Genomic DNA, 21,516 nt, shown 5'->3' on the forward strand with positions numbered 1-21,516 from the left:
ATCAATAATGTATATGATTGGGTTGGCCATTTTAAAGATTGTTGGCCTTTTAATATGATTTTAACCTTTAGTTATAATTCTATTTCAGCCGATCCATCTTATCTCTTTGTAATTCGATTAAGTGAAACAAGAAGGATAATGGATTATGTTTATTGAATTGAATCATCACATAAACAAAAAGCGTAGGTCGTTAGAAGAAATTCAACATCATTTTTACATTTGATTATTTAATTAGCGCAGCTTCTATATTTTCAAAGAGGAAAAAGTTTCAATGATATTTTTCCCATCATCCCATAATAAAAGTTGCCCTATAAATTAAGCACTCATCTTTTTTTAATTCCTTGTTCCATGTTAATATTATACGTATCATACCATAGTCAGGAACTAAAACATTATACCAACTAATGTTCCAAAAAATACATTAAACCAAATGAGTTACAGCTTTTATTTAGCCAAATTATATCATCAACGGACACATCTTAAATCTACATTTATTTGTCATAAAAAGGGCTCATGTCAGTCTCTACAAACTTTTTGGTTAAAATTCTATAAGCTCTTTCCGTTGGATGGTAACTGTCCCAAAACATATAAGAAGATACATTGCTGCAAAGAAGTGATGTAAATTGGTTGCAAAGCGGGCCTAATTCGACCATCCCTGTCCCGCAACATCCTCTATCAATCTCATCAAATCCTGCAAAATTCCCCCCAAAAATGAAAAAAAAATAATAGTCTTAAGCTCATTCACACACAACAGTAGTTACCACCTTTTTCATTCTTTCATTCAAAAAAAAAAACAGTAGTTACCATATTCTTTGGGGTTTTGGATCATATGAGCGAAGAGAGAGTAGATATCAATATACACCAAAGTGGCGTTTTTCAAGGTCTCGGCCACTGAATGCAAACTTCTTGAGAGTTTGGTATTGAAAAGCTGAGCTGCAACGTTTATTTCATCAAAACACTTTCTCTTAAGTCCCCCTCTTGCGGTTCTTTGTATCGGTATACACCCGATTGGCGAAACACCAATGAATCCTATCTTTCTTGCTCCAGATTCATATAGTTGCTGCCAAATTTTGATCACTCTATGTTCATCAGGTTTTACTTTATCTGGCTCATATAATTTTCAAATTTCAACATACCATAGCGAAACTTGAAGCAGAGCTAGCCATATAAGAGGTATATGCATCGATGTCATATAATAATTCTTCTGCATGTGTACCATAGTATGTGTTAGCTAGATCATCGCTACCCGCAATCACAATGGCTAGACTTTTGGATATTATGTGCTCAGCTTTCTCTTTTCCCACAAAGCCTTTTACTTTCTCTATATATTCTTGAAAATATGTCAACTGGTTTGACATCGGTATTGCGCTCTTAGGTATAACATTGGTAACACATGAAAACAAAAATGTTATCAAATGAAATTAGGTTTTAAAATTAATTAATTAAGGAAAGGTAATTCGAACGGCGAAGGATAGTCCGATGTTATTACTACAACGATAGGTGTCAAAGGATCGAAGCCAGAACCACCCGAAGCAAATGATACACCAGTAATGAGATCTTCTTGGGTTAGCCCTGGCTTCAAGTATGGCGGTAAAGTTGGTTTTACTCCTAAAAATTCCGCTGCGAAAGTAAAGACCAAAAAAGATCAATTTTAGTAAGAATGTTTCCACTGAAAATACAAAAAAAAAATATTCATTCTTAAGCTGACGCGATGCCATCTTATGTAGTTTTTTTTTTTTGAGAATGATCTTACGTAGTTATGATGATAATATTTTACGTATAAGTTTATGTATTAATAATTTCTATTTTTAGACCAATTAAACCAATCCAAAAATTTAAGATATGAAATGGAACAAAGTTAATGTAATAGGCAAATAGGGTCGTCGTTACTGTGCGAGTGGCAATCATTAGTTATGATTTTCTTTGTTTACTAAGCGTCTTTGTTAAATATTTTTCTATGGATTTTTTTCAACTTTTATTTTGTTGCATCTTTTTCAAACTTAAGGGTGAAAATTCATATATTGTAAAAAAAAATGTTAATTATGATTAATTTGAAAAAAAAACTTAATGCAAAAATGTACTAAAAGTAAAGGCAAAGTCACCTATAAAATCAGCAGGGATCTTGCCATTGCAAAATCTACCGGTGGGAAGTCCGTGTGGAAAATTCATGCCATAGGGGGGAAAATTAGCTTTGACTAATGTTGAAATGTAATCGTTATTTCCTGTGTCTACAATTGAATCCCCAAATGCAAAGATCGCAGGAAACGTCGTGTTGCGTGGCCTAGGGAGCGAGGGTGTCGGAGCTGGCCCTGGACTTGGACATGGACATGGCTTTGGCTCTGGAGCCGGGGTTGGCCCTGGACTTGGAGATGGCTTCGGCTTTGGACTCGGTTGTGGAACCGGGGCTGGCCTTGGACTCGGCTCAGGAACTTGCTCTAAGTGTCTAGCTGAGGCAACGAAGAAGATAAAAAAGAGTGGGAGGAACAAAACACATCGGAATAGTTTGGAACACGAAGGCGAAACAACATTATATTTCATCATATTGGTTATATGTTCTTACACGTCTGATAAGGAAAAAAAAGAACTTGTTACGAAGCTCCGGAATATAAAGGAGTGTAAGACAAAAAGAAATAGTATAAGTGTCTCTATTCAGATAAAAATAAATTGCGGACACAAGCATGCGGTTTTGATGGTTACAAGAAGAAGAAACTTGTCTTCTATGGCTTCTTCTCATTCACACATTCCGAACTTTCCTGATATTACGTAATTCATCACTAGTCTCACTCTCGTTTTGCATTATTTTATATACACTACTTCAACATTGTTTCTATCCAAAGAAAGTAAGAAAATAGAACATGCTTCCATTTATTATTTATAACAACTCGAACAAGTGATCAAAAAAACACGGGCTCGAGCTAGGAAGAAGTATCGAAAATAACAAGTGATCACACAAACATGAGCTCGAGGAAGAAGAAGAAGAAGAAGTATCGAAAAGAATACTGAGTTTGTTGAAGTTTTATAATACCTTTGAATATTCTATTTACCCCCATTTCTCGCACGCATGTTATAGACGTGAGTCATGACTATAGTACAACTGCACATAATATGATACAAGAGAGGAAGATGGCATGTTTGCATACAAACGTGAAACCCGATTAGTTAGATATGTCAATTACGTTGGACTGTTGCGTTTAAACGTATATCCTTGACTAGCAAACTCAAAACGCTAAAGGCCATGGTATAAAACTATAAATGGGTGTTGTAGACCTTTGTTGTTATTGCTGTTGTCAGAGTTATGGACTCTATGTTGCACTTAATTCATTTCAATGGTGACATGACCATAATCATTAATAAGTAGCAAAATATATGCATTACACTAAGGATCAGCTCGTATAGATATATAAATGTTATACTATACGACCATAAAAAGGGCAAGTTTCCCAGTTTATATCTAGCTCTCACATGAACACAATGAAATCATAATGTAATTTATATCTCTCGGAGAATCTAAATGGTCAGACATTTAAACAAACAATCAGTCATCAGAGAGAAACAAGACTGTTCATCACCCGAAAGACTTTCATATACACAACACAAAGGGGAAGCAACACCCACATGAGACACGACCAACAACTTATTTCGTTGTAATCAAACACAATTCAATAAGAAATGATCAAATCTCATACATTTAACTGATAATATATGTCATCCTGTCAACCAACAAAGAAAGCGGGTAAGATGATGATCAATGCGCGCTAAAACAAGGAAAGGATTTTGGCAAACCCCGCACTCTATGGTCTCTGATCCTGAGATAGGAACCTGGGTCTTCCCTGCATTTCGATGGAGGAAGATGATAACAGCAGTGATGGCTGGCTTCTTCGGCAAAAGAAGGCTCCTGTCAAGTCTTGTATGAATGAAGACATGGTATCTAAAATGAAGAAGTCGGGAGATTCATGTTTCCCTAGACCCCAGTATTTGCCTGAAGTGGAGATTTTTTCATTGCCATACACAGTCCTGTTTTAGGCCTGTCCCCATAATTGTTTTGTTCTTCCTCAGCTTTATAGCCTTAGGCCTTAGCTTGTACAGTTCCACTGATTGTAACAAACACAAGTATCAATAATACTTGACTGATCTCTGACTCTAATCTTGTACTATTACTTGTGCTCATTGACATCAATGAGTTTATGACACCAACGAAGTTGGCTCTAGTTATAGTTTCGATCTGACAGCACGAGATGGTTCATATCATATCTCAACCAAATCACTTGCATATACAACAGCTTGAAAGCATAAACAAAAATATTGCCATATTAATTAGACTCGTATGTCAATACAGAATGATCCCATGTCTACATAGCAAAGAGTAGTACACACTTTGAACTCAAAAGATACAACAACACAGCTTTGATTTAAGCAACTATACAAAAAGCTAACTCGAAATGTCTCTCTTCACTATCGTAATTGTCATATATTATAATCACAAGAAGGCACAACGGTTCTTGTTCTTTGTCTTAGTCTTCTTCTGCTTTGGTGGCTGAAGAACCACTTTTATGGCTGCATCAAACACTGCCTTCACATTCTGTAGAATCCAACAAACTTAAGCCTCATAGTACGCAAATAATAAGAAGCAGTACAAGCAATATTTTTATATCTACCTGCTGAGTCTTTGAACTACATTCAATGTAGACAGCAGAGCCAATCAGTTTCTTCAGTTCCTCTCCCTGCATTAACAACAATAGAACCATGTTTCATCACAAAGTGATCATCATGGCGGAGACTAATAACAACCATATACACCATATTACAAGAATCAAGTACCTGGTTTGTAGTAATAGGAACTGCACCTGGATGATCTATGAAGAATTGCTTGTCATCTCGAAGATCTGCAAATCCCAAAAAAAATTCACAATCTCACATGGCCATACAAAACTCTGTAAAAAGCTATGAAGATGACCAAAGATAGCATGATGAGTTCAAGAAGGAAAGAGTGTGGATACCAAGTTTTGTACCAACGAGGATAATGGGAACACCAGGAGCATAATGCCTGAGCTCCGGAATCCACTGAGAGAGATAACAAAATCAAATTAGACTTTTTATACTCATCATAAGTTATATAGAAGAGGCAAAACCTTCTTGGCGATATTCTCGTAGCTAGCCTTGCTGATGAGGGAAAAAGCAAGAAGGAATACATCTGCTCCACGGTAACTCAGAGGTCTTAACCTGTTGTAGTCTTCTTGACCTGTTTTCAAAAAAAAAAAAACAAGTGAAGACCGAATGTTCCAAAACGGTGGAACCGGTTTAAAGAAGAAAGATTTGTTACTTACCGGCTGTGTCCCACAAGCCAAGATTTACAGTGTTGCCATCAACAACCACATTAGCACTGAAGTTGTCGAAAACGGTTGGAACATAGTCCTGAGAGATTCACCAGTTCACAGGTTTTATGTTAGATCGTCCACACGAGCTTCATGGTTAATGATTTGGCCATAAATAAATTAGAAAAAGAAAAAGAAAATAGAAATTACAGTAGGGAAAGTGTTGCTGGTGTAAGAAATCAGCATGCAGGTTTTTCCGACAGCACCATCTCCGACCGTAACACACTTTATGAACCTTGACGCGCTCATCTCCGCCGGATCGTATAAATTCCCTTTTTCGTGCTTATTCCTCAAATCATTCCTAATAAGCAAAGCCTGTGTATCGCACTCTATAACTAGAATCGAAGTCGTAAGCTTGTGAATTTGAGAAGCCACCAAAAAAAATATAGCAGAGAAGAAAGGAAGATGCTTAATGTGGCGGTTGATTGATGACTTTGAGATGATTGATACTTCAATACAACTATGTTACAGCTCCCACCTCCCGTATAATACTTTTTATTTATTTATTCAACACGTATTTTTTATTATCAAAATTTGAAAATCTCTTTTTCTTTCTTTCTTTATTTTCGCGGATTTGAATTTTGAATGAGAGGAAGGATCTATCTGTTGGTTTTATGAAAACAAGAAAAATGCAAATGTCACAAATGTGTTTATATTAAATACATTTACTACAGTCTACAGAGTTCATAGTATTGCAAAAAAAAAATCAAATAAAATTACGTACGAGAGACTTTATGGTTTATTTCTATAAGTTTATAACTATAGTAAGTATAGCAAAATATGGAGAGGCACATCGGATTTGGCAAATATCATCATCATCAAGAACGTGCCGCATAGTGTTACGGCACGATTCCGAAATATCAAATTACTTTCTTTCTTCTCTTGATTTTCCTCATCAGTTACCTACGGATTAGGAAACATAGGCGACGAGAGTCCAAAGGGACGTGCCCAATTCTAAGTAAACCAAACAATAACGATCCACCACGTCACTGAGTGCCCCATCACAGAATCATAATCACACCAGTTGGTAGCTTCGTTTTTAAATTCATGAATCATAGTTAGTACTTAGTAGTATGTCTATTGACTTTTAACTATGATCAATCCAATCACATTGTGTTACAAAAAGTCTATATTTGCTAACAAAGAAAAAGTCTTGTATATTTGGAAAATGCAGTTTGTATTTCCAAACATTCGTATAATAATAATATTTGTTTGTTTAAACCACTCATTCTTTGAAACTGATTGTATGCATGCAGGTGCGGAGATAGAATGTATTTTACAACTCAGAGATTATAGGAAGTGATTGTGGAACTAAACAAAGAGAATAAACGAGAAATTGGGAAAGATATGAAGTTCACCAAATCATTATATCGGAGAATTTAAGATTACTACACATACCATTCCTACCAACTATTCACCAACCAGTAATTAACCATCCCACTTTTCTTTATTAACTAACTCAAACTCAACTATTATATTTGAAAATATTATCATTGAATTAATAACCATAATGATGGAAATCATAAACTATATTTTAGTGTGATTTTGACACCAAAACATTTTCAAGATCTTTGGATCCTACAATGCCAGCTAGGCCGGTTTGCCTCTTAGCTCCAGTTTTGCATCCGAACATGAGAGTCAATGACCTTATTAATCAGGAATCACAGGAATGGGATGTTGGTTACTGAAAGATTATGTTGCCCCTGAAAATATACTTTTCATAAGGAATTTGGCCATAAGCTCAAATCATTGCCACGACACATTCTGCACTAAGAATGGCCAGTACACGGTTTAATAAAGATATTGGGTAGCTCGCAAGTTTTGAAGGTTGAGGATGAGAAGGAAGTACTCGAGCCCAGTATAACGAAGTTTCAAACATTTGCTTGGACGATAAAATCCCCACAGAAGATATGTCATCTTATATGGCAATTGATAACAGTTCATGTGGCAGTAAAAAAAGAATCTGATAAGGCGTAACATGAGATGCGATAACTATTGCCCACAATGTGGAAAACCAGAAGAATATGTTACTCATATAATTTTTGAATGCCCATCAACTCTACAAGTTTGGACCTTATCAGCGACGCCAACAAGCCCAAATATCTTCCATCTCCCGAGTATCTATGCTAATATGGATTATCTCTTATGGAGAAAAAATAACATTGTCGAGTCATATTTAGACAGAGATTCTTATCCCTGGATAATCTGGTACATTGGAAGACCAGAAATGATAAACTTTTTAGGGGGATAGACAAAAATCCTTTGGAGCTAGTTTTCTATGCAGAAAGTGAGTGTCACGCCTCGTCAATGCAAACGAGATGGTGCCATCAACTCCACAAGACCATAGTATTGACGAACCTCAAGTCTTAAGCTTGGGTAATATATGTATGATAGATGAGACATGGACATCTACAGCACCGTTCCGCGGGTGTGAAGGGTTTGGATGAACAGCTTCGGGAAGGTTCAACTTATGGGAACACGAAATTATATTCGGCGAGAGTCTGCCATGCATTCAGAAGTAGAAGCACTGAGATGGGCGATGTAGAGTATGCTTCAGTACTCATCATGTCAAAGCTTCAGAACGGACTGCAAGGATTTGATCTCCATGATTAAGGAGCCCCATGCTTGGCCAAGTTTTGCGACATAATTTGAAAGGATAGAGACTGCAAATATGCTTTCCGGACTTCAATATTACTCATATTGCACGAGCGCAAAATCAGATTTCAGACTTTTTAGCTAGGATGGTAAAGTCTTTCCATAGAGAGCTTTATTATATTGGTTGTTTTATTCCGGTCTGGTTATCCAGACTACCTCAAGTTTGAGTAATATAATAGTCTTTCGTTGTAAAAAAAAAAGAAAAAGACACCAAAACCTTCTCTAACCCAATACTAAAAATCACACCATTTTAGTGTAACACTATAATTTCACACCAAATTTGGTGTGACATTGTTTACTATAATAAAATACTATTTACTTATTTTATCTACTAATAATAGCAATCCCAATTAATTCCAAAGGTTGTGAGTCCACTTATGTTGAAAGGTTGTGTCTTTTGAAAAAGAAGTGTAAAGGGTTGTGTCTTTTTTAAAAGTTCTATGTTGGAAGGTTGTGTCTTTTCCAATTAATTTCTAAGGTTATGAATCCACTTATGTTGAAAGGTTGTGTCTTTTGAAAAACTAGTGTAAAGGGTTGTGTCTTTTCTAAAAGTTCTATGTTGTAAGGTTGTGTCTTTCTACTAATAATAGCAATCCCAATTAATTCCAAAGGTTGTGAGTCCACTTATGTTGAAAGGTTGTGTCTTTTGAAAAAGAAGTGTAAAGAGTTGTGTCTTTTCTAAAAGTTCTATGTTGGAAGGTTGTGTCTTTTCCAATTAATTTCTAAGGTTGTGAATCCTTTCCAATTAATTTCTAAGGTTGTGAATCCACTTATGTTGAAAGGTTGTATCTTTTGAAAAACTAGTGTAAAGGGTTGTGTCTTTTCTAAAAGTTCTATGTTGTAAGGTTGTGTCTTTTCCAATTAATTCTTAAGGTTGTGAACTTCAATTATGTTGAAAGGTTGTGTCTTTTGAAAAATATGTGTAGAGGGTTGTGTTTTTTTCTAAAAGTTATATGTTGTAAGGTTGTGTCCTTCTAAAAATAGTCTAAAAGTTGTGACTATTCACTAGTATCTTTTAAAAAGTGAGAAGTTGTGAGTATTACAAGAATGCGACTATTCATATTGAAGGGTTGTGACTATTCAAATAGGCTTTAAAAAATCTATAAATAGTCTCTCCCATGCATTTTTCAAATCAAATTTTCACTAATCTACTAATAATAAAATGGAGAAAAAAATAATGTCAAAGTTGTAACTTTTCATCTAAACAAGGTGTCTTTTCATCTCAAAGTGGGATTGCTTTAAAAAATATTGGTTTTATTTAAGTAATGTGTTAGTTTATATAATAATTGTTGGTATTTTATAAGAACTCTCTCAAAAATTAAAAAAAAATATTATAAATGAGACGGGTCATATTAACGTAAATCAACATATATTTATTACAATATTCAATTTTCTAAATATTCATTTTTAATAAATAAAGCAGGTAGATAAATATACAAAATAACAATTACCAACATATAAATTATAATTGTTTAAAATTATAAACTAATAATTTTAATATTATGTCTTAAATAGGAAAAAAAATTATATATCATGCAAAAAAAAAGTTGCATTTTGTTCAAAAAGTGGTTGAAGATAACTATCATGTGAAAAATGTATGAAAAAACTTAAAAAGGATGAAGACACAATTGTATGCAATATGTGTTTTGATAAAAAATTAAAGGGAACATTAAGGTTTATAAAATATATATATATATATATATTTGAATACTTTGTAAATCATATTTTAATCATCAAAATTAAATTTAATTATTTATATGATTTAATTTTTTATCAGGCATATAAAATTATAAATTATAGATTATAATATATTCTTTATAAAATGAGTTCCCGTGCGATATCGCACGGGCTCTTTGCCTAGTTAATATAATAGACAATTAAATAAATGATAAATATAAATATAAATACATATAATATTATAAAATAGTTTTTAGTGTAAAGTTTGGTGTTGTAGTTAGAGAAATAAAAAAAATTGGTACAAGAATTACATTAAAATAGTGTAATTTTGACATTAAAATAGTGTTATGGGTCGAAGATGCCCTAAACATAGTTGGTGTCTCCATTTTCCAAGAAGCTGCAAGCTAAATCAGAGAATTCTTATTGGGTCTGTTAATTAAATATCAAAAAATAAAGTTGTCCCCAGCAATTTCCATGAGGTCCATTACGCTTAAAATTAATTCATAGTTTATCTAGAGATGTTACGTACAGAGCAAGGAACTCGAAACCAAAAAAGTGTTCTGTCATCAGCCAGCCCTCGGAGAAGGAAACACAGACCTTTGGTATCAAGAAGAAGTTCTCCACTGAAGCTCAATCTGAATCCGACCATTCTTGGAATCAATCAGATTATACTTATCGTTGATTCTCCTATTACTCACAACATCACCAAGATTTATCACCACATTTTTTTTTTTTTTTTTTTTTTTTTTTTAACAGGAGGTTCAAAGGTGACCCGTAATCCGCACGTGGTTTCCGTTTGCCCAAAGGCCCGTAATCCGCACATGGTTTCCGATTGCCAACCATCTAATCCCCCTGGCCCGGAACCAGCCGGCACTAATACCCATTACCCAAGGACCCAGCACCAACGCCGCGATAACTTTAAACTTGGGGAGGGCGTAAAGCATTCCGTGGCCACAGGGGGTATTCGAACCCGGGTCCGTATTGGTGTGTTAACTACCTCAAGACCACTAGCCCACCACCCTGTGGTTAATTTATCACCACATATCCAAGAGTTTCCTGATATAGAGAAAAAAGAAAACACTCAGTCAAGTTCTTGTTCTTGCTCGAAGATCTTCAGATGAATTATAAAGATCTTGTATTATACCTTAGGATGCATATTTAAACCTATTCGTGAAGTAGTACTTATGACTTCAACGTGAAGCTTATCGTTTATGGGAGGTTCATCTAATGGAAATTGAAAATCTTCATCCCATCTTGGCTCTCTGTTTTTCTTTACACGCTGCATATCAAACCAAATATATATCAAAAACCTAGGGTCGGATTTGAGAATTAGAGGGCCAAAAACATTTTTAGATTCATCTTAATAATTTTTTTTAACAATTTGGGTAGCATGTCAGTCTCTACATAATATGTTTTTAAAATTAAGGGGCCAAAACGAATGTTTCATCATGATGTGCCTAGAACCAGCCATGCAAAAACCCTAGAGTTAATGTTCTTTGCAGTTTGATTTTGAGTTTAAGAGTGTTTTTTGGTACCTTTGTTTTACGTTCTTCTCCTTTGAACATCAAACGAACAGAAGGGTTTGTGTGATATTTGCCTTCTAAATCTTCAGCTTCATGAACAATAACCACAAGCAACCCACCACCAGAAGGTGTGCCTTCTGGTGCTTTCTCTACTGCATTTGGATCATCTAAGTTGTCTGGGATGTCATCTTCTTTAAAGGATTTATACTCCACTTCAACAACAAGCTGTCCATGCGATTTCTCGCTAACTGGCTCGTTTGGTTCCATGGATTTTAAAAGCTCAAGTGTCATGAGCTTTGGCTCCTCTGGAGTAAGGTCTTTAAGTTGAATCACATTCATTCCTATCTTATCATGTTTACCAACCTGAGTTTGGTCAAGAAGATAGAAGGATAGCAAATGGGAGATTGTCAAAAAAATGTGAATCTAAGTAGCAAAAAAAAGAGCGATTTGTAGTTGTTGGTGTTACTTGTTCCCAGTCATAAACAATGAGCTGAAGTTCTTGACTCTCTGGTTCTTTGACAACTAAATCGAATTCTTCGTTCCACTCAGGATTTAGATTGCTGTGTTTAACAACTGTCTTCTTACCAGGAACTTTGTCACCGGAGAGTGTTAATTTCACATAAGGGTCTGATCCATCAAGAAGATCTTTTTTCTTAAGCTTTATTGCCTTAATGACTTTCACATTAAGCAATCCAACATGTTTCTTCATTGCTCTGCATGTCATGAGATTCAAGATTTAGCAAATACTCAAACAGAAGTAGAAGTGAGACTTTAAGTAGAAAAAGAACTTACTTAGAAGGATCCATTATCTGTACAGTCAAAGTCTTTGGCCATAGGTACATGTTTGCAACCTGATCTTTAATGAGTTCCTACAATAAGAAAATAATCAAGAAACGGTTCTTTTAGAGTTTAAGGTCCGAATAGAATGTTTGCTTTGATTGGAAGGAATCATTGTACCTGGACAAAGCGGTATAGGCCAGGAATGGCCATTACGTCTGCACCAAGTAACTTCAGTCCAAAGTCTACTTGGGGCTGCAGAAGAAATCACATTTTAGACTCTCTATGCGTATTAAGGTGTTATTTGCTCCATTTGGATTAGACCTTATCCATGAGGGAGACAAATATGTTGGCAAAACAGGGAAAAGAAGGGACCAACGGCTTCAGAGTAATCCTTGGAGTAGCAAATACTTGCAAATCAATCACCTGATGATACAAACTTGCAATGCAAATAGTCACAAAAGATGAAAAGGCTTTTCTTGGAGATGCAGCGAACAAAAACTTACCTGGACAGTAGCTTTGAACCCAAATGCTTTGACTGCAACAAGGATATTAGGGTTCCCTGCCCATTTCACTGACAACTCCATGATAATTTCTTTGTCATCAGTTGCATAAACTTTCATTCCTGCAAATAAGGGTGAGAATAAAAATAAACAACAAGGAAGAAGAATCTTGAGGACAAGATTGTTTATTTATAAGTGTTAAATAACACTAGGATAAAACTTGGAAAGTTGGTGGTAATCCCAAAGTGAGCATTTCAAATTCAACTGAATCTATTTTGTAGTTTGGAATTTGTTCAGCAATAATTGGTTTTGCAATAGACTTGGCCATGTTGCAAATAGCCTGAAAACGTTATAGGGAACAATGGTTATAGTAACTGAGGACTAAAAAAAAACATGAAGCTATGAAGAAGAAGAAGAAGACTTTACCTTGTTCATATAAGGCCACATATGGCCAATGAGCTTGTTAAGCCAATCAATCTACAGAGATTAGAGAGACTTTGTTTCAATATTTTAGACCATGCATATATATTATCATTCAAGTAAGAGTGTCTAAGAGGAAGTATAACATACACGATCAAAATCTGGATTTTTCACCCACAAAGGTATCTCAGGAAACATTGTTGATATAGTCTCTGAATCTAACTCCACCAATGGCTTTATATCAGGATCCTGATCATGGATTGAACAAATAATATATAAATAAGTTAACCAATACGAACATTGTAAGAAATTAAAAGAGCTCAGTTTCAAATTTTCTAACAATTTTAAAATTAATCCCCAATTCAACTTCCCCATTTTGTTTCAACTTTAAGAATCGAATATAATCACACAGAACTTTTTAAAGAAAATAAAGCAAAGTGATCATATAATTTCATGAATGCAAAAATTATCAAATATATATAGGCAAGATTCGTCGCATTTTAACGGGAAAACAATCGTCGAATGTCATGTTGAGAAATGTATTAAACAAAATATTTGAGAAGAAGATTGAAAGATGCCTGAACATCAGTAGACTGGTGATAGATGAATAAGTAGTAACCGATAACGATCCCAACCGTCGTCCCGAATCCGAAACCAAACGTACCCAATATTGTGCTGATTATTCCCATCTCTCATCAAATTCAAATCTCCTGGAGAGGAATAAAAACTCTTCCTATTCGTCTTACTTAGAACGACGATGAAATTAAATATACAAAGAGAAAATCAATTGATGAAGGGGGCATTACGTTAGAGAAAGTGAAGTCCCCAAAACCATATTTACTATTTTCATTCACTTGAGAGAAATTTTATTTGAGACTTAAGAAACGGTGTGGAATAAGAAACTTTCAAGAGCGTTATGTACGGACTCTCTGTACTAAGTCCATTTGTTCAGATGGATTTTATTGTTTCAACCAAACCTTTGCTTAGACTTTTCGTTTCCCATTTTTTGCGTAGTCGTTAATTTTCTATTTTAATGTGTATAACATTTTCTTTTCTTGTTTCCCACCATCTTGTTTTCTTAGTAGCGTTAAGATACATTCTTGTTTTATTAATCAACTAAAAAGCATGCTCTTATTAAAAAAAAAATCTCTAGTACACGATATTTATCCAAACGACGTAAAAAAAAAACTTATAACATCCGTCTGCTAAGAGCATCTCCAAAAAAGAACTATATTTTGAAGTTTCCAAAACTCTATATATGAAGTTTATAGGTGTTTTTCTCCAAAAACAAAACTTGAAATTCAACTTCAAAACTATTTGTATTTTATAATATGGTCCTTATATTTGTCATAATTAATTTGAATTCATAAAACTTTTATAAATAACTAGCACATACATAAAAATATTACAACAATATTAATTAATAAAATATTCTATAAAAATATAAAATTTAAATAAAAATAACTTAATTAATATTTAACTTCAAACGAAATATCATATTATTCCATAAAATGATTTTCGTAATGCATATATGATCTATTAGTGCATTTCGAAGTAAAAATGGCTCTCCTCATTTTTACTTTGTAGATTACGAGTTAAAAATTGTTGAAATCGGATGATATTGATATTTGTAAATACATAAGATCGGAACAAGAAAGTAAAAGAAAAACATAAAATATTGCTAAAAAACTAATTCTTTTTTGATGATATTAATACTCGTGAATATATTTGATATGAACAATAAAGAAGTGTCCGAAAAATACATCAAAAACAACAACAACAACCATCTTGAGTTACACAAAAAAAATTGGACAATATTTGAAAATTTTGAAGGTTACGGATCAAACTTAACTACTATTAGTGTTGTTGTAATATTTAAATTTGTGTACTAGTTATGTCTTCATGTAATTTTAAAAAATATTTTTTGTCAAGTTTTTTTGTATATTATTGTTGTCTAAATCTAGTTTAAAATATTTTAAATCTTATTTAAAATTTTTATTTAATTTTATGTGTAAACTTTAAAATCTGTAAAAAAAAATTAAAATATATATATGAGATCTAACTTTTTAAGGATTAAAATAGTAAAAAAGAAAATATTTATGAATTATAAAGGTGATGTGTGATTATAGGGACCAAAATGCAAATAAAAATATGAAACTTCAAATTTGAAGTTTTGAGTAGTGAAACTTCAATTATAGAGTTTCACTCTTCAAAACTTCAAATTTAAAGTTTTGAAATTTCGTTTTGGAGAGCAAAAAACTTCATATTTGAAGTTATAAAGTGTCTAAGAGCATCTCCAAAAGATACTCTATTTTAAAGTTTTCAAAACTCTATATTTGAAGTTTAAAAATGTTTTACTCCAAAAACAAAATTTCAAACTTAATTTCAAAACTATTTATATTTTATGCTATGGTCCTATATTTGTTATAATTAATTTGAATTCATCAAACTTTTGTAAATAACTAGCACATATATATAAATATTAAAACAATATTAATAAATAAATATTATATTAAAATATAAAATTTTAAATATAATAACATAATTAATATTAAACTTCAAGGAAACCACCATATTATTCCACAAAATTATTTCTATAATGCATATATGATCAGCTAGTTCATTTCAAAGTAAAAAATGAATTTTTCATTTTTAATATGTAGATTACAAGCTAAAAATTGTTGAATTCGGATGATATTAATATTTGTAAATACATTAGATCAGAACAAGAAAGTAAAATAGGAAAAAAAAAATGCTAATATATTTAACTTCTAACGATGATATTAATACTCGTGAATACATTCAATATGAACAAGAAAGAATCGGACGAAAAAACATAAGAAAACAACAACAACCATCTTCGGTTACATTATGTAGACAATATTTAGGAAATTTTGGGGGGGAAGATATGCTTGGATGAAATGTGTGACCCTTAACATATGTGTCCCCCCCCCCCCCCCGCCCCCCCCCCCCCCCCCCCCCAAAGGCCGAATTGCACAAGCCCATTGAATGCAAAATCATTCCCGCTGATCTCTTTCCATTAAATCATCTCACGGACCCTAGAAAATGTTATATATTGGTATTGATCTTGTGGCGATTAATTGAGGATCTTGACATTCGAAAGAAAAAGATTCATATATACAGACATAATGTTATTACAGTATACAGTTATTCAAGTTCCTTAGGGAACATCCGATTAAAAGAATATGCTATTTTAAATATTTGTTAATGCGAATTATCTATCATAAATAAAAGCTGATCTGAAAAACTAAGGTAATGGATATTAGGGATAAATGTCAGAAATCGGATATTGGAAAGGATCTTAAGCAATATATAAGATAGATGAGTCACTCTACTTATCACCAATTGGTTTTAGGTTGGAAGTCCATCTAGCTTAAAATGGTATCAAAGTCCGATCCACGCAGTCTAATCCGATCCATTATCGATTCACCCCAAAGTCGGCTCATCGATCTTTTCCCGAACATTCTGAAATTAACGCTCAAAGAACCATCATTTCGAAGGGGTATATTAGGGATAAATATCTCACATCGGATATTGAAAAAGATCATAAACAATATATAAAATAGATGGATCACTCCACTTATCATCAATTGATTTTAGGTTAGAAGTCCATCTAGTTTAATATTAGATTTTGGAGTCAATAAAAGTGCAGTACGTGGCCTTATATAATGGTCGGTGCAGAAAGTAATAATAATCATAGTGGAACACGTCATTCGCTAAAGCGACTCCAAAAGTAGCAATGCACTCTCGTGGCAATTCCACATAAGTAAACCCTAGCTAGCAACTATGTACAGTATATGTGAGGATATTCTTGAACTTTTGTGTGTGTGCGCGCGCGCGCGAAGAACGGTGTATAAATATATTTTGCTTATAAGATTATACAGTATATGTTAGACGTTGGACTTGCGAGACTTTTCTTTCAGGCGAAAAGTTTGCCTGATCATCCCAACGTGTAGGGTGGGTCGACCCTTGGTCAGAATTCCCTCGGAGCTTTAATAAACAAAATAAATATAAAAGTGTCGAATAAGGGGGAAAGAAAATGACGAAAATGAAAAGTACTCATATATTAATCTTATAACTATAAGAATAGTCAGTATATAAACTACATATATTATATGGTCAGAATGTATAAGAGTTTAAAAGTACTATAAAGTCGGAGTTATTAATTTTTATTTTTTATTTTAACATGGGAATTCTGAGTTTTTAAACGTAAGATCTGCTTATAATTGGATCCAACCATTGATAATACATGTGCAAGATATAAATATCTTTTCGTAGAAAATTCGAATATGGGATCAATGGTTCTGCAGCCTCTCCTCTTTTCTTTATTTTTTGTTTTTGTATTTTTTTGCTAAAATTCTTTACTTTTTTTGTTCATACCTCTTTCCGAAAGACTCTTTGATAATTAACATGAAAGCTACTTATTAATTACGCTAGGTCGTGGTCTTGATAGATTATAAATATTATATACGATATGTAATATGCATCTTGTTTTATAAATTATAATATATGTGAAAACGGCTTGTGTTTGGACTTAAGTGCATGCAATTTGTATTAAATTTTGATTTCTGTGGTTGAAAATATGGAAGTCAACAAACAGAACCAAAGTTCTACCAAACACGCTGCAATGTATTATATTATATGAGACAGAATGATGAAAAGAAAAGAGTAACCACACCTAACCATGATCATCCGAAAACAAGTAAAAAAGAGAAGCTGTCAATTGTCATCAGAGTATATATCTAAGAATAAATAGACTTTTACCAAAAAAAAAAAAATCCTATAGACAATCGAGCTAACTACCATCCGTATAATATACTTAAGTTCGACAAATATAATCTACGTGTTTTGATGTCCACGGTTCCACTTCCAATTGCGCTTAATTCAATCGGTTATACAAAACATGTTATTTTGGTATTTTTAGATTTGAGAGGTTAAGTTAAAGCATTACGTTGTCGAAAGTGTATTGGTTCTTTTTTATTGTTGAAATGTGTGTATATTGATTCTTCTTGATAACATAAGTATATTTAGAAAATTCATATCATCTATCTTGTAAGTTTGTGAAAGATCATTTTCATGTTTTTTTTTATCAAAGGACTTTGACAAATCATAACTAGAATATCAGCGGGATGCTCTTGACGTATGTTCAACTAGGTAGACAATTATAGTTTGTTAAATGCTAATTTTTTACTATCTAACAATAATAAAAGGAAGATATACTCAACAGAGAAGCATGCCACGTCTTCTTAAAAAATTATCCAATCAGAATAGTCTTTTTTGACACGTCATATATGACAGAAATATAGTGGGTTTTGTTTTTATGAAAATTATCAGTCTGGCCCATCAGAGCCCATCTAGAAAACGGAACATGTATTATTTTACGTTTCTGAGTTTTTCTCTGACTCTTCCACTTCATCTTCACCGATGTTAGAATTTTTTTTTGTTTTGCGTAACCTTCTCAATCAATGGTGATCTTAAAACCATTCTGAATTTTTGGTTCCACCTCCCCCCTTGATCCTTCTCCTATATAAAACTATGTATAAACCTAAATCCACCCAAAATCAAAACCTACTCTGAAATCTTTTGTCTAAACCTAACTGCACGATCTCTACATCTACTCCGCCACCGTCAAATCGAAACTGCAATTCCCCCGGTAAAAGCTCAGTCGCCGTCGAACCTCCTTCACCGCCGAACCATCATCATCCAGGTTCTTACCACATGACGTCTCACACCGTTATCAATACGTCGAGAATATCCGGTAAAGTTTCCGTTGACGGAGAGATCGTCAAGAAGATTCGTCGATCAGTTTTAATCAAACTGATATAAATGATTATGCTAATTTTTTTACCGTAATCAAAAGATTTATGTGTTATGTTAGAACCACAAGAGTTTTCTTTAATAGCTATGGATCTTTTGCTAACAGATGATATACATACATAAACTCAGATTTCAAGTGAGGATGTTTTTCTTCTGAAGAAGCTATGCTTTTGTGTGAGGTATAATTCACTTATAAACTTCATCATATATGGATAAGATTTCATATTTTGTGTTTGGTTTATATTTGACATTTGAGCTCATGTGTGATTTTTAGGCACAACGAGTGTATGAGAATAGATGGACTGAGATACAAAGGTGGATTCAGGCAGGTAGAATACCTTCTCTAATGGTGCTTCAAGTCATGATTGCAGGATCAATCATTAATGTTTTGTACTTCTATATGTTTGTAGAAAGGATAAGGTTGTGAACAACATGTTTGCGAGACTTTGTATGAAGAGAGCCAAGCATGAAACTATGGCTAGCGAGGACAAATCAAACAAGAACAGAATGTTGTTCTTAGATGGAAGTAGTACTCCCGCGAATATAAAACTCCTATTGCCAATAGAACAAGGAGCCAGCTCCATGTAAGCTCTGATTCTTTTTCCTTTAATTTGTTTGCTCCAAAGTTGTGATCAAGCATTTTTCGGACTTGAAATCTGTGTTTAATTATTCTCTTCCTGAATAGCTGCCCTAGATTACACATTCTGTCTCCACGGTGAGTTATTTATGACCATCACAAGGTGGAAACTTTCCTCACTTCCTCATGGGTTACTGGAGGACAATCTAAAAATATTAGACTGGACAAGCAAAAGTTAACAATCTTCTTTGACAACCCCAACATCGGGTACTAATTTTTACTACTTCTTCAAGTTCCCAGTTTAAAACTCCAAGATAAATGATTGTTTTCATTGTTCCGTTTATAGGAAATCGAAGGAAAAAAGCCTTTTTCTGGGTCATTTTCATGCAAAAGGAACCGTCCGTCAGAAAATGTAAGAGCTATATATTCATTGGCTTCTTTATCTGCTTAGTTTTAGTGTGGACAGTGGTGTTGATGAGTGAGTCTCTGTGTCTGAATATGCAGAGAAATCGAGTCTAAGCAGCGCTAGAGTACAACCTATCAATAACAGCACGAAGAATATTGCTTTAGCCCGCAAGATGGTTGTTTTAAACACATGAGGCAAATGTAAGTTGAATCAAAAGCCTTTGTAAGCAATTTATTAAACGTGAATTAGTTTTGTCGAATGTTGAATCATCTTTTGCTAATGTTTGCAAGACGTGGTCTTTATTTCTGGATTTGGTCATAAAAGTCATGCTGTGGGAGATATTTATGGAGTTAGGTACAAGGTTTCCAGGGTTTCTGTTGTTTCAATCTCAGCTCTCTACAAGGAAAAGGAGCAGCCAACGTCTTAAAGAAAGCTTCAAATTTTGAATTTGATCTTAATATCATAAGCACTTTTAGGTTGTTTGAAAAACAAATCTACTTTATGATTTGAGAAGTAGGTGTGTTTAACCTTTTTTTTTAATGAGGTTTTGAGCATGTTTTCGGCTGCACAAGAAATATCAACGTCACAAGTGAACAAGAAGAATAAGACACCAAATGACCTGTCATGATGTGTTTCTAAACAAGGTGAGATTAGATAGTTGTTATTATTTATGGTTACGAAGTTGGTTCAGATGAATATCTTTCTTGACCATTTCATCAAGTTGTAAAAAAAAAGATAATAGTTCCCTATTTCCAAATAATAAACTAATTATATTCTTGAAAATAAATTAATTGCATACAAAATACTAATATTATAAGAACTTACAACAAACCTTTCATGTTACCAAACTTTACTATTTGTTTTCTTATTTAGTGACCTCAGCGAGTGTTATAACAAACTTTTTATGTTATTTAGGATAAGTCTTAAATCTAACGTTACAGTTTCTCAAACCTTTTGTAAACTATGATGTTAACATGTTAGGAGCTCAAGCATGTTTTAGTTTTAGTCGAGTCAATGCGATGTGGATTAGGTAATCGATTGAAATATAATTGTGCTCATTGAAAGGAAGCATCACTATTTAAGATATTCTGCTGACTTCAGTGGTGAATCCAAACTGATTTTTCACTGGGTGGACAAAGTGTAAAATTACCAGTAACAATATGTGTATATATGAAATTAGGCTCAGTAACACACCATTTTTTTGAAAATATTATGGGTGCATCCGTGCATGTGCACACCCTCTCTCCTTACTAGCTTTGCCCCTGGTTGACTTGAAGAAATATTAGACAATAGAAGATTCGTTTTAGTGAGCAGCTAGATTGGAAGTACTTGAAGAAATGATTGTTGCCATCCTGGTACTGCAGGAAAGGCTACATGATTATGGTGAAAGAATCTGAGAAGTTTTTTAGATTCAAGAAATTTCTCCTTGGCATTAAAACCACCATTGTTTTTGTTAACACCAAAAAAAACTCCAACTCTATTGCTAAGATCTGGATAAGACCGGAATCCGTGTCATAACCCTGCACTGTGGGAAAACTCAAAAGCATAGAGAAATCAGATTGGAAAAATTCAGAGCAAAGTGATACAACTTCTTTGACAAATTGGTCATTTAAGCGGATTAGTATGTGTTTTTCGGTCAGACACATATGTATGTGTATCTACAACCGTGCTTAAAAATTTTAATAACTTTTGATGCTATAAGCCGAATAAAATAGTTCAATATTCTATTAATTTTTGTATAATAAATAATATAATTATAATAATTGTG

At 33.6% G+C, this 21,516-nt stretch overlaps 3 protein-coding genes and 1 long non-coding RNA gene across 6 annotated transcripts; 1 reads left to right on the plus strand and 3 right to left on the minus strand.

Annotated features, from left to right (window-relative positions):
• Positions 1-349: 349 nt before the first annotated feature.
• On the minus strand, positions 350-4,013 carry LOC103829449 (GDSL esterase/lipase At1g20120). The gene is made up of 5 exons (XM_009105109.3): positions 2,103-4,013; positions 1,490-1,620; positions 1,137-1,370; positions 805-1,060; positions 350-691 (listed from the first exon to the last, which is right to left on the minus strand). The coding sequence occupies exons 1-5, from the start codon at positions 2,539-2,541 to the stop codon at positions 492-494; spliced, it is 1,260 nt and encodes a 419-aa protein (XP_009103357.1). The 5' UTR covers positions 2,542-4,013; the 3' UTR covers positions 350-491.
• Positions 4,014-4,250: 237 nt separating this feature from the next.
• On the minus strand, positions 4,251-7,266 carry LOC103829451 (rac-like GTP-binding protein ARAC4). The gene is made up of 7 exons (XM_009105110.3): positions 5,523-7,266; positions 5,325-5,412; positions 5,130-5,239; positions 4,998-5,061; positions 4,819-4,883; positions 4,656-4,721; positions 4,251-4,579 (listed from the first exon to the last, which is right to left on the minus strand). The coding sequence occupies exons 1-7, from the start codon at positions 5,619-5,621 to the stop codon at positions 4,478-4,480; spliced, it is 594 nt and encodes a 197-aa protein (XP_009103358.2). The 5' UTR covers positions 5,622-7,266; the 3' UTR covers positions 4,251-4,477.
• Positions 7,267-9,981: 2,715 nt separating this feature from the next.
• LOC103829452 (synaptotagmin-2) lies at positions 9,982-15,267 on the minus strand. 2 transcript variants are annotated; one of them, XM_033275620.1, is made up of 13 exons: positions 13,506-15,267; positions 13,078-13,176; positions 12,934-12,984; positions 12,729-12,847; positions 12,511-12,631; positions 12,329-12,430; positions 12,185-12,259; positions 12,020-12,096; positions 11,694-11,940; positions 11,240-11,590; positions 10,849-10,983; positions 10,743-10,760; positions 9,982-10,423 (listed from the first exon to the last, which is right to left on the minus strand). In XM_033275620.1, the coding sequence occupies exons 1-13, from the start codon at positions 13,614-13,616 to the stop codon at positions 10,310-10,312; spliced, it is 1,620 nt and encodes a 539-aa protein (XP_033131511.1). In that variant the 5' UTR covers positions 13,617-15,267; the 3' UTR covers positions 9,982-10,309. The 2 variants fall into 2 exon arrangements, with proteins under 2 accessions (XP_033131511.1, XP_033131510.1); XM_033275619.1 differs by lacking the exon at positions 12,729-12,847 and having other exon boundaries at positions 12,329-12,629; positions 13,078-15,259.
• A 688-nt stretch (positions 15,268-15,955) lies between these two features.
• Positions 15,956-20,523, plus strand: LOC103829453. 2 transcript variants are annotated; one of them, XR_001955266.2, is made up of 7 exons: positions 15,956-18,706; positions 18,872-18,944; positions 19,040-19,094; positions 19,176-19,349; positions 19,451-19,609; positions 19,689-19,754; positions 19,847-20,523. It is a non-coding gene; the product is annotated as an uncharacterized LOC103829453 (long non-coding RNA). The 2 variants fall into 2 exon arrangements; XR_001955264.2 differs by having other exon boundaries at positions 15,961-18,944.
• The last annotated feature ends 993 nt before the right edge of the window (positions 20,524-21,516 follow it).

Source organism: Brassica rapa, chromosome A07 (genome assembly GCF_000309985.2).
Source record: "Brassica rapa cultivar Chiifu-401-42 chromosome A07, CAAS_Brap_v3.01, whole genome shotgun sequence".
Taxonomy (NCBI): domain Eukaryota; kingdom Viridiplantae; phylum Streptophyta; class Magnoliopsida; order Brassicales; family Brassicaceae; genus Brassica; species Brassica rapa.